Source organism: Nycticebus coucang, chromosome 14, assembly GCF_027406575.1.
Source record: "Nycticebus coucang isolate mNycCou1 chromosome 14, mNycCou1.pri, whole genome shotgun sequence".
Classification (NCBI taxonomy): domain Eukaryota; kingdom Metazoa; phylum Chordata; class Mammalia; order Primates; family Lorisidae; genus Nycticebus; species Nycticebus coucang.
Window position 1 is genome coordinate 84,646,494 of NC_069793.1, and position 13,862 is coordinate 84,660,355.

The 13,862-nt window shown below is 36.8% G+C and overlaps 1 protein-coding gene across 4 annotated transcripts in view; it reads right to left on the reverse strand.

Annotated features, from left to right (window-relative positions):
* The window catches only part of NOX4 (NADPH oxidase 4), a 178,746-nt gene that overhangs the window by 84,957 nt on the left and 79,927 nt on the right, over positions 1-13,862 (reverse strand). For all 4 annotated transcript variants that reach the window (XM_053562167.1, XM_053562166.1, XM_053562169.1 and 1 more), the window contains 3 exons: positions 12,677-12,893; positions 10,676-10,840; positions 10,480-10,542 (listed from right to left, as the gene is read on the reverse strand). In XM_053562167.1, coding sequence (XP_053418142.1) covers positions 10,480-10,542; positions 10,676-10,840; positions 12,677-12,893 — 445 coding nt within the window. The remainder of the gene's footprint in view (positions 1-10,479; positions 10,543-10,675; positions 10,841-12,676; positions 12,894-13,862) is intronic.

The window sequence follows — 13,862 nt, forward strand, 5'->3', positions numbered from 1 at the left end:
CTTACGCCCTATGGCCAACCACATCTGTTCCAAATTCTTTCCAACTCTATATTTGATGTTTCTCTTTAATTCACTTTAATGCAGCTAAATCAACACTTACCAACTAATACATTTTCCTACCTCTTTTTCTCTTCACTTACTAGTCTATTCATTTAGGATGATATTACTTCCATTTCATGTTGAACCCTGGGAAGTTTTCAGGGCTGCTCTCAAATGCCAACATTTCATAAAGACATCCTGATTCTTCCTGCTGAGAAAAATTCTTCACTTCCTTAACCCTTCAAATTATTTGTATGACTTTTATGCCCTTTATTATAGTCTACCTCTTTATTTTTGCGCAATTTTTTCTGTATTAATGGACCATAAATGTTTTGAGATCAAGAACTATTTCTCAACCATTGTTATACATTCCACAGCACCTTACACATAGAGAGTATCCACTGAATAAGTAAACATCAGTTGAACAAAATACTGGAGAATTAACCTGAAAATGAATAAGAATATCTAATGTGGGCAATTCTTCTATATTTTATTCGCACCGTCAACAAGTATTTATTGAGTGTCCAAAATGTTACAGGAACTATTCTAGGAGCCCGTGTAATTTCACAAATGAGGACTATTCTAAAAGTCAGAAAGGAAATAATGGGCCAGGAGCACAGAACGAATCAATCACAATTAACACAACATCATGACAGTAAAAAATTTGACAAACAAAAAATTTTAATATTTACATGTTTAGGGCAATGCCCAGGGCCCAAAGGAGTAGGGCTTCAGCCCCGTATGCCAGAGGTGGTGGGTTCAAACCCAGCCCCAGCCAAAAACTGCAAAAAAAAAAAAAAAAATTACATGTTTATTTGACAGAACATTGTATTTAATTGTATATTTGAATGAGAAAAATAAACTCAATTGAAAAAAAAAGAAAAATCCTAGAAGAATATGTATGTGGAAATTTTATTAACTTGGATAGAAGGTACATTTATGCCAAGTCTCTTAAGAAAACAAAACCTGAAATGACAGTTTGCGGTTGTAAAAATACAAACCACACTGCCCAAGTTAAGAAGGGGAGTGATAACAACAATGGAGAGAAGTTAACAAATTTTTGAACGGTGAAATGTGGATGAAGGTGGTTTGGGAACTATATGAGAAAAAACACATAAAGCCAAAGTCCTGATGCCACCAAAAAGGGACCACTTTGGGAAGCAAGTCCATTTTCCACCACAACACTGGGAAATCTCAGTCTCAGAGGCTATAGGAGGCAGCTAAGGATGGGGCTTATGATTAAACAACTGGGGTCATTTAATCCCCAGATTTTACTTGGCTTGAGCACAAGCCAAGTAACTATAACCCCACGAGCCCAAAGACAAGACGGGGAGGAACATAAAGGGCTCTAGCTGCAGAAATAACTGGTAGGGGGAGAAGGGCTGAGATTCCAGATAGTCACCAATTAAATATGTAATGAAAGCTCACAAAGTGCCACCTCCAAATAACATGTCAAAAACTGAGTTCTGCAAATTTCCATCTGAAGCTCCCCCCCACCTTCAGTCTTTCCTGTCTCAGTTAACGGCACTTCAGCCACTCAGACAAAAACCTTGGGAGTCAACCTTGACTTCTCCAGCTCTCACACTCCACATCCAATCTAGGAAAGAAATCCTGCAATCTTTATCTTTAGAATACATTCAGAATGTGTCCATATCCCACCACTTCCACTCCCAATGCCCTCATCCTACCTCATCTGCAGGACCCTGACAGCCTTCTAACTGGACTCCCTGATTCTGCTCCCACCTCCCTTCATCACTTCTTAACACAGGGGCCAGACTGACCCTATATAAAAATAAGCCATAGCATGCCGTTCCTCTATTCAGACTCCCTGGAGATTTCCTTAACAGTCAGAGTAAAAGCCAAAGGCCTAAATGTCTGGTAGACACTTGGATAGAAAAGCCTAATTTTCAGATTTGAAATCTGGGCTGGAAAAGGAAATTTTGGACATGTTAACACACAGATGCATCAATAAGGTCAGAGAGGAAAGGGGCTTCAAGGAACGAACGCTCATGCATTCTGGTATTTGGAACTCATGACAACGAGCAGCAACAAAATACTGAGTAAACATAGCTAGAAAATTAGGAGAAAAAAACAGATGGAGTAGGAAAAAACAGTGCATTAGTAAGGAGAATCATCAGTTGCATTAAGCCCTACTGATTGGTCAAGCACACAGAAGTCTGAGAAATAACCATTAACATTTCTAATAAGATGCCCATTACTGATCTTGGAATTATTTTAGTGCAGTGCTGTGGTCAAAAAGTCGATTTAAGAGAGAATGAGATGAAAGGGATTGGAGAGCTGAGAAATGGGGCAGTTACCAGAGGAGATGCGGGTCAAGAAAAGAGCTTTCACTCATCATTTTCACTTTGATTCCTAAGTAAAAAGAGATATCCAAAAATATGGAATGAATAAATCAAGCTTACTATTAGGCAGTAGATTCACTCTGAATACATTGACCTATTTTAGAGCCTGTTTAAAATCATGCAGGCTCTCATTAGGCATTGAGGAAATATTTTCTTTTCCCCTGGAAAAAGGCCAAACTAGAGCAGTTAGATGATGTTGAATTCTCAGAGAACTCAGATATGTCCTGTGACGTTTCGTGAACATTAATGATCTTCTGGGGCAATTTTCACCAAGTGTCTGGTCTATGGTTCAGACACATTGTTGCCATGCCAATCTATCATCTGTCCCAGCAGAGTTTCTAAGTTTTCCACGGTTTGTGACACCATATACTAAAGCAATTTTTAAGAGTTAAATAGATGAGAGAAAGACCAGAGATCAAATCAGCTGCTGCAGACTTCCTGGTTGTATTTAAGCCCCTGGAATTAAATAAATAATAATAACATGTTGACAGTCTTTGAGAGATCCGTGGTCGTTCTTGTCTGGTTTTCATTGAAAACTGGAAAAACTATTCCCAAAGTGACTGGTCGAGAGATTAAAAACACGAAGCCGAAAAATGATGGCAAGAAAAGGCAGCCCGTGTAAAAGTACAGACAATAACAAACTAACAGCTAGACAGGCCTCTGACTCATGGAAAAATATGTGAAATGAGGTTATCCAAACTCAAAAATAATGAATCATACAGCTTAGAATGCAGATGTCAGGAAAGCACGTTTGTTTCTGAATAAAAACAATAATAGAAGGATGCAGAGGTATCTGTGCGTGAGACAATCCATTACTATTACTTAAAAGGCTGATTCTGAAATTCTGTAATTGAGAACCCATGAAAATAGGAATGAGCATCATGTGCGCTCAGCTAAATATGAAGAGATTCTACATTTTGCACTACACAGTCGGTTGCAGGCTTTCTTAGGTTTGCAATTTTTCTAATCATCTCTGATTGATACAGCTCAATTAAGTGAGAGCACATCTTCATAAAAGATTTGTTTGGGTAGAAAATATAAAATTTGGTAATTACAACACACAGCTGAAAGATATTGGCAGAGATCTACTACGAAGTCGAAGAACAAAATGTAAAATTCTATGCAGTTTTAAGTCAATAAAGGTCTAAGCAGGGAGAAAAATCAAAAAACTTAGGTTCTGGTTGCAACGTTGTAATCAATTATATCATTTCAACATTGTATGCCATAGATGTCTCCAACAAAAAATGAAGTTGTAATTTGGACTACACATTTTTAAGTTCAGTGAAGTTAGGTAATCTTGGATTTATGTGCATCTTAAATTTAACTCCCAGTGTTTAAAAAGTAGAATTATCTCACAAAGGTATATTTTTTAAAAATATCACTTGCACGGGCGGCGCCTGTGGCTCAGTCGGTAAGGCGCTGGCCCCATATACCGAGGGTGGCGGGTTCAAACCCGGCCCCGGCCAAACTGCAACCAAAAAATAGCCGGGCGTTGTGGTGGACGCCTGTAGTCCCAGCTACTCGGGAGGCTGAGGCAAGAGAATCGCTTAAGCCCAGGAGTTAGAGGTTGCTGTGAGCTGTGTGAGGCCACGGCACTCTACCGAGGGCCATAAAGTGAGACTCTGTCTCTACAAAAAAAAAAAAAAAATATCACTTGCAAGGGACACTGGTGCACTGCTCTTATCCACTTTAGTCCCTCTCTCCTCCCAACTTCCAGATCAAGACACTCAGTCCAGCCACTGAAAGAATTGCCTCTGACAGCTCAGTGGTGAGTCCCTCCCCATTGCTAACAGAAGAAAACTCCTCTACCGATGGGGTAGTCAGTCGGGAGGTACAAAAGTTTGGCCCCCTAACTTCAAGATAAGACAACTCTAAGCTATCATTTCATAATGCAGAGCTTCTGTCAGATCCCCTGAGGCCTCTCTTGCCACCATATCACACAGTTCAAGTTCTATCCTGCCTTCTTAGTTCCTCAGTCATTATTGGGTGTTGTCCTAAGCACACTTCCCAACAAACCTCATGCAGGCAACTATGTCTCCAAGTCTGTTTCCAAGGAAACCCAACCTACGACATCATTCATTCTTAACGGTAGTAAATCACAAGAGGCAAGTCATCCCTCAAATGATTGTTGCTATGCTATTCTGTGGCCAGAGTTTAGTCAGTTATTACATAATCAATGAGATAATAAAATTTCAATTTAATCCATGTCTTGGTCCCTCAAGTCACTATCTGAAACAACACCCATAACAACATCCGTTTACTGAGAACTTACTACATGCCAAGCATCATGCTTAGCACTTGATTATATCTTTGTAATTCATATTCAGAGTAATTCCATAGAGGATTTGCTTTTATTAACCAAATTCTATAAGGAACTAAACCAATGATTAAGTATGCTAACTCTCATGCCCACAGACATATTAGTAAGTGAGGAATCCAGGTCTCCAACCCAAGCTGTTGGACTCTAAAACTCATGGTCTATCACTACACAATGCCCTCTGATTTCCATCAATCTGGTCAGCAAAAATGTGCTTGTGTTTTCACCCTGAGAGAAGGCAGCTGTCCCAGCAGAAAACAATTACAACTTCCTGAGCAAACCCATCAAATTAGGATGCCTTTCTTGTGCAGGGAAGTGGGTGTCACGTATAGGAAACGTGGAAGTACTATAAAGTATCAAAATCCCAACCTCTGGATTGTGCTCAACGCTTAGCTTTACTTGGACTGAAGTGACATTTCTAAGACGTATCTTTTGTAGTTTGAAGTTGTATTTTCAGTTTTAAAAGCTTAATCTCCATTTTTAAAAAATGAGATAAAACTCAAGCTACTGAAATTGTGACAGTTGTGTAATTCACAGATTTAATTCTTCCTAATACTGGCACAGCGTAGGAGAATAAGCATTAGACTTTTTCAAGCAGGGAAATTTACTTGAATTTCATCCCCCAACAATATTAGCAGAGCTTAGTAGTATGGACAACCAAAACGGGGGCATATTTCTTTTGAAAACATTTTCATACTTTCAATGAGTCTTTCTAAATGGTAATCATTTATTTATTTTTGTTTTCTTTCTCTCTCACCTTGTCCTCTCCCTCTCTCCTTTCTCTCTTTTCTGTCTTCCGGTTGCCCTCTGTAGAGTGCTGTGGCATCATCATAGCTCACCCAGTTCAAGTGACCTGCTTGCTCAGCCTCCTCAGTCGCTGGGACTATGGGTGCCCACCAAGATGCCCAGCTAATTTTTCTATTTTTAGTACAGATGGGTTTTGCTCTCACTCAGGCTGGTCTCAAACTCCTGAGCTCAAGCAAGCCTCTACCTCAGCCTCCCAGAGCGCTAGGATTACAGGTGTGAGCCACCGCACCCAGCCTATTTTTGTTTTCTGATTCCAACAACATAGCTGTACAAAAGTAATGGGAGTACTGGAAATATGAAAGCCCTGACCCTGAGTGGATGAGGGTGAAGGAGACTGGGCAGAATAGCTAATAAACGGCCTTTCAGGCTGCCAGGTAGGCGGGTTTGTGCTGATAGCTCACATTTACCACCAACTGGCTGTGTGACTTTGGGCACATTATCTCGCCTCCTGAGTCACATTACTTTCTGCAGGATATGCAGTTAACAACACGTCTCATAGGGATGTAGTAAGAATTAAATAAAACAATATTTTCAAAGGCTATGAAAGAACTTTAGACAATTAATAGATACTATTAGCCTTGACAAAATGGGATACCAACTTTTCAGTGGGAAACACCATATGGGAAATGCTTCATTTTGTTTCAAAGAAACTCTTAACACAACTACGCAATTAAAATGTTTGAAAGCATGCATTTTCATGTAAGTACCAAATAGAAGTAATAGGACACGGAAGGAAATGGCAGAAAAAAGTCACTAAGTTAACATAATAACATAAAAGTCAGAATATTTAGCATAGAAATATTCGCTCTACTCAAATTTATTTCTAAGCAGCAGCAAGATTTGCCTATTTTTTCACTTATGAAAAAATAAACTCTCTTGGAGGATAATATGAATGAGCCAACTAGCAACCCCCTAGGTCTGGCAAGACTATAAACCATTTCCTCAGCCTACACACAATACACAGTAAACAAATGGCTTGATAAAAATAACTTCCTTTGCCTTAAAATTTCTTTTGGAGGCCAACTATTATAACAATTTAAAATATCTGTGAGACTTGAAAAGACAGTTAGGCAGTGCCTTGAATTGAATTTTCATAAGACATAAGTTAGACGCATAAACTGTGCATACATCACCTGACCTTATTGTACAGCCATGATCTAGTTCACCGTTCAGGTTACTAGACAAAGGCAAAAAATGTTGGTAGAATTTGTAAGATAAGCATAGAGATTAGGAACAAATAAATAATTTTCCTTTGTTTTAGCCCAAGAATGGGGGAAAGGAAGTGAAAAATGATCTAGAAGAGCAGCTGTCCAGTGTGTGTCCAGTTTGCCCCTCGGGGACATCTGGCTCTGTTTGGAGAAACGTTTAGTGGATCAGTGCTAAGGATGCTGTTAAACACCCCATAAAACACAAGACAATACACCACATCAAAGAATTATCTAACCCAAAATGTCAACATCCTTGAGGTTGAAAACTCCTGACCTACAATCATCCTCCTTGCAAACACTCCTGTAAGAGAGCAATTTTTAATTTCTAGACAAGTCCTCTTGTTACAACTGTCTTTATTATATTAAATCAAAATTTATTTTCCTAAAACTTCTACCTATGGGTCTTACTTCCCCTCCTTTGAAATCCCAAGACAAACACAATCAAATTTTTCATCTACATGAAAGATTTTCAAATGACTGAGACTGCTATCATACCCCTAAAGCATCTCATTTTCTGATTGAAAAACTCATGTACTATACTTGCTTTTCAAAAAAGTGTAATTTCAGAGGTGAAGCCAATAATCCAAATTAAAAGCAGATATTTTATTATGCAAGTAATTATAATGTAGTTACCAAGTATACCAGCCACCAACCGTATAACAAAGATTTTACGCATATTATTTTATTAAGCTGATATTGACAAAATCCTTTCCATATAATAATATTATACTTACAGTAGTACTATCTTGCAGATGGTGAAATTGAACCTTAGAGAGGTCACGAGATACACTCAGAGACAGAACAGTTCAGTGAGGGAGCTGGAGCTTTATTCTAAAGTTCATGCCTCACTACTTCATATTTAATTTGGTTTCTCTTTCTCATCTCTCTCCTACCTCTAGCTCTTGTTTTTTCTATCTATGCCCTACACTTCTTCTTTTTTCCTTTTCCTCCCTTCTGTACCTCAAACGGGCCCCTGAGCTATCACAACTCTTATGGAAATCACATTTTAAGAAGCAGGTCAGGCCACAGCAAACACTTGCTTAAAGCCTTCCAGGTTCTCCACACCACTTCCTTTGTATCTCTCCTTTGGCCCTGGCAAAGGGGCCTGTGCAACCCGAAAGAGATTAGATCTAGGTGCCTCTATTCAGCATGTGCCATCAGTGCAAAATTCTTTGATTTTTTCTGTTTTAAGAAAGCATGAAATTTTTCCGTGACAGAATATACTAACAGGCAACGTACCTTCTCTGTTCTTGTTGAAGCTAGTTGATAGGCACATGGGGGTTCATTACACTATTCTTTCTTTCTACTTTTGTGAATGTTGAAAAACACTTTTGTGAAAAAAAAAAGGACACCCCAAACCCCACTGTTCTTTATACGTGGCCTTCAGTAACTGCCATCTTTTCTTATTCCATATTCTCTATTTAATGGTATTGTGAAGAAACAATTTTCATCTCAATATAAGAAAAGTTTAATTTCTGTAATAAATTTCTTAGGACCTCAAGATTAGGCCAGACTTCTTAAATTACTTAAATAAGACAACTTACTTGTATATTTTCTCCCTTTTAAATTCTTCCTTTTTAAAAAATGTTACCAATTTCATATGCATGGGGTTTATGGGCACAGACAAATGGAAACATGTCCTAGAAGTAAAACAGGGTTCAGATGAGAGCCTACATCCAAAGGTTTCCGAATCCAATATATTCAGGAAGCCTCCTGCTCCCATTCTGCAGGTGACCTAGTCACTCCATTATTTCCTTTGTTGTGCAGAAGCTTTTTGATTTAATTATTGTTTATTCTTGTTGTTGCTATATTTGCTGTTGGGGTGTTAGTCATAAATTCTTTGCCTAGATTGATGACCTCAGGCCTTCCCACGGAACAAGGACAATCTCACTAAACCACCTTGTGCGGCATGCATAGCCAGAGAAGAGATGGACAAGATACGACTTCTTAACTCAAAAAGAGCCGAGTCCTAAAGACTCTCGGTCTCAATGTATATTCCTTGCAAGCAACTGCATTTTTGCTTCCTCAGGACAACATATTTTCCCTCCCACTCCAGCCAGCTGCGATCCAGCACCAGATGAAAGGCTGTCTGTACTCATCTATCAACACAGTTATAAATTACCTCCATCCTCGGGTAGGTCAGTGTCACCAACTTTCTTGATGAAGAGATGGGTGTTAATTATTTTACTGATGCCAAACTACTTTTCCTTTGCCGTTAATAAACAAGCTTGCTATGTACAGACAGAATAAAAAAAAAAAAAGGAGCATATGAAGCCGAAATAATTTCTCTCTTTCTGAGATACATTATTGAATGGAAAGTTTCTAGTTTTTGTTGTTGTCTGATCATTTGATACTTTCTTTCCATCTCATTTTGTCTGTTCTGGCCTATCTTCACAAGCATGCTTTTTCAAGGGGCAAATTCACACAGAAACTAAAAATCACAATATGTTAGCGTGTATTTACACATACCTGGATTGACCTTTTCTATGTTCCAGGTGCTGTTTTACATGCTTTACTTGTATTGGTGTTCTTAAACCCACAATAAATCTACAATTAGCCAGTCTTAACAGTTTTATCCCAATATTACACTGAAGAACCAACTGTACAAAAAAATTAGTAAGTTGTCCAAGGTTTCAGAGATTTCACCTTGACTACTACATCCAATTTGAAAGTGACTGCCATTACCAATACAACCCCTACCGCAAATCTCAGTATTTTGATACATTATTTTTCTGCCCCCCATAATTTGTTTAATGTATTTTTCTTAAGCATACATTTAAACATGTGGCTCCTGTTGTCACTTACCTTTGTTAGAAACTGAATAAAACTTAAATATCCTTCATCAATGGGAATATTAAATAAATTACAGCACTTTCCTACTGTGGAACATTATGTAGTCATTAAAAAGAATGAGGTAAATATAAATACCATAACATGAGAGGTTGCGCACAGTGTATCACTGAGTGAAAGGAGCCATTTATAGAACGATATGACCCAGCAAACTAAAGTCAGGCACTCATATATGCCAAAGTATACAGAAAAGTATCTGGAAATACATAAGTCAAACTCTGAAGAAATAAATTGGAAGTGCAGAAAATTTTTGAAAATGCCTATTTTATCTTAAATTTGTGAAGTGTTTGAATTTTTAAAATAGGCTTATAATTTTAATAATACAAAAAATAAAGCCATTAATATACTGATAGGCTAAACCTATTTGACGATGCTCATTCTTTAGCTAGCTCCCCCACCCTGAATCACTTACTTCATTTAATTTTTTCAAGTTTATTTTATATTTCCTTTCCCATACACAACCTTGGTACCAATTATTCTGGGCTTTATCTTTTAAAATCACTTCTTAGATTTTTCTAATATTTTCACTTCAATCCAGAGTATCCTCTTTTTCCTTAAATTCAATCTTTCTAAACAAATTATCCACATATTAAATTTCCATGTCTACTTCATATAAGTAAAAGAGCAAAATCTATATTTTGAATCAATAAGCTTTAGTAATTCTTAACATATTACTTCCTAAATTGTATAAGATGTCAAATAATAATTAAAAAAGAAATAGGTACAAAGTTTATGAACAGATAACTATTCTCCTTGCAAAAAGATGACTTTCTTAAACATTAATGATTTTATGATTGCTTCGAATGATTTTTCGGATGAAATAAGACATAAAAAAGGAAAAAATTACAATGCACCCAAAAAATTAAAAAAAAAAATTGATAGATAAGTTTCTTACCATTGTGAGGGTAAATGGATGATTTTCTAATGCAGACACACTGGGACAATGTAGAGTAATATACTAAAAAGCAACAAACAGATAATTTTTAAATGCTAAGAAAAAAATTCAACTATTCCAATGATGCTATTGCTGCAAATTTTCAAAAATTAGATAAGGATGTGGATATTTTAAAAGTTGCTGAGCACCGACTCACCTGACCAGGTCTTGCTTTAAAATTTTCTTTGATCATTCGGATTTCCAAGACATCTGAGGGATGACTTATGACTGATATGATGGTGACTGGCTTAGTGCTCCGGATATACCTATAAAGTCTTTCGGCACAGTACAGGCACAGAGGTCCAGAAATCCAAAGCCAAGTCTGAGAGAGAATTTTTGAAAATATATTTCAAGAAATACCCATATTTTAGGAAACTATAGTCTGCTCAATTGTTTATTTCATACATTACAATATTAATATCTTGATGTGTATTTTAAATAATAAGATGTACAGAAAAATGAGTAAAAACTGACACTCAATGCAATTCATTCAGACAAAACTAAAGTATAAAATAAAAAGGAAAGCAATGTCAAGACTTTCCCTTCAAACCCACGTGCCCTGGGTATAACTAACATTAATGAGCAAGTGTGGACTCCTACACACATCCTTTTATGCACACAAATATATACTATATATACACAATATCTTTCTTCAAAGAAAGAATAAAGGGAAGTTCAACTTTCAGATAATTCTGAGGATAACTGTGGGAAAAAGCACCAGTTCAATGTTTATGAAAAAAGAAAAATCTAATTTTTTAAATCTGCATAATTTGTAGGCATAATATACATACATATAATGTGTGCATATAATGATAAATATGTATAACATATTTTTAAACTGGGATATGCTGAGCATGTTGTTAACTTTTACACAGTACATACAGTAGGAATATAAAATAACATTTAGAATTTGAAAACTGACAATTTTGAGTGTATACTCATGGATAGCCCTGGTCCTAGGATAACTGAACAATGTATCATCCACATCACTTTACTTATTATAATGGTCACTTTTTTGAACCTTATTCTACATAGGTGTGCCTGACTTTCCTTTGTTCATGTGGACGGATCATACCTCTTCTGCATAAGGTGACATTTAGCCCATCACTATGAAGAGTGTGCATTGCAGAACAAGTTTTGCTAAGCAACAGCCTAACGACTTTGGGACAGTCACTTACCCTTTGAGCATCAGGTTCCCCATAAATAAAACAGGAGTCACCACGCCTGCCATGCCTAATATTCAGCATTATGTGAAGCTTTAAAAAGTTTTTATAATTCTAGAGTCTAACAGAAAACTACAGGATTATTAACAATAATAAACACAAGAATAGCACACAATCCCAAATTCATGTACAAATTCATTCTAGCTTTTGACTTTCTTCTCGTATTAAAACAGACATCTGACATCACTAGTGTACTTGATGTAGAGTACAGAGTATAATTTGCACGTGGGCAGTTCTCACAGGAACTAGGGAAGATTAGGGCAATTTCTGAACTAATTTCTGGCCTCACAAGGAAGAAATTTTCAAAGAGCAAGCAGTTTAGACAAAGACTTGGGTTTGATGCTATTTCTGCCACTTATTATAATAGTTGGGAGACAACAGTCAAGGAGTATTATATGTTTAAGCACAATTTCTTCATCAGAAAATTGAGGACGATATTAATTGCTTCAGAGACTCACTGTAAACAATGAAAGAATTATGTGTAGGGAACACTTTAGCATAGTGCCTAGCAGATATAAATTAATTTTACCATTTATTATTTGCAATATTACACTATGATGTAATAGTCGTAGTAGTAGTACTTTTTTATTGTTCTTTTTATGATTCAACTTTTCCCCAATGTTTTTCTCAATAAATGGGGAGAACATTTATTGAGAATTGTCAGGCTTGTCATCTGTCTGCCAGCAAGTACCAGTGCCGCAATATGCAAAGATCACACAATCAGTCAAGCAGAAATTTTCTATATTCTCTAATATCACAGGTCTTTTGCCTTGAACTGTTAGTCACCTATAATGGAATAAGAGCTGCCACCTTGTTGTGGAAATAATATCCTATTATTCATGAAAGCATAGCTTCAAAAACATGTTTAAAGTTGATGTTGATCCATTATGTAGAAACATAGACTTTGCAGAGATCAAACACAGAATGAATCCAACCTGTGGAAAATTAGCTTGGAACCTGGGCTCTTCCATGCAGATCTTCACCAATGTGTCCTGAGTTCTCTCTTCTGGTTTTGAAAATCCTCCAGGGGAAGGTTCAGGAATATGTTCTGAGAGATATTCTGGTAAGGAAATATTCTGAGCGCGGATTCTGTTAATATTGATACAACCAGGAGGGTGGGTATCTAAGTTAGTCTGATACTTCAGCAGCCCTCTAAAATTAAATTAAAGAACAAACAAACAAACAAACAAAAACAGACAAAGAAGAGTTTGAGATCAGAGGTCACAATGAAAGAAAATAATCTCTTTTTCTTGCTCACTTTACAAAGCATTTATCAAAAAGTATCTCTGATATATTGTATTTAAGAGAAATTGAGGTCTTAAAAATGTTAATCGTTTTTTTGGCTCAGCACCCATAGCTCAGTGGTTAGAGCACTGCCACATATACTGGGGCTGGTGGGTTTGAACCTGTCCAGGTCCTGCCAAACAACTGCAACTAAAAATAGCCGGGCATTGTGGTGGGCGCCTGTAGTCCCAGCTACTTGGGAGGCTGAGGCCCACGAGTTTGAGGCTGCATCAGCTGTGACACCACAGCACTCTACCCAGGACAATGTAATGAGACGCTGTCTCAAAAAAAAAAAAAAAAGAAAGTTAGTAATTTTTTTACTAAAGAACTAAAACAAAATCTTTCGGCCCTCCAAATAGATGCTATAAATGTGTAATCTTTCCAGTATTCTTGCATTTGAAAGCCTTTACTTCAAGTCTATTAGACATGGCTACAATCATAGACAAGTTTTCACTTCAATAGATGCTATAATGATAAATATTCTGCTATATTGCCAAATACAAACGAAAGTACAGGAATCATATTTGAATTGGCTAAGGCTAAATAAAATAGCATTGCAGAAATAAAAAAAAAGTTAAACAAAAATAATAGGAATTGGAGTTTTATCTCCCTTATGGTCTGAAAGCAATTTCTACAGAGCATTCAGGTCCTAAATCTGTTTACTTTTCAATTTCTCAAAAAAAAAGAGAGCCACATAAAAAGCACGAAATAATAAATCAGGCAGGCAAGCCTTAAATCTTAATAATCTTATTCTGATTGCTTCTTCTTTTGTGACATTTCAGGACAAACACCCAAAAACTTTCTATGGGTGTTTTCTTTCATTTCTTATCAACAAGG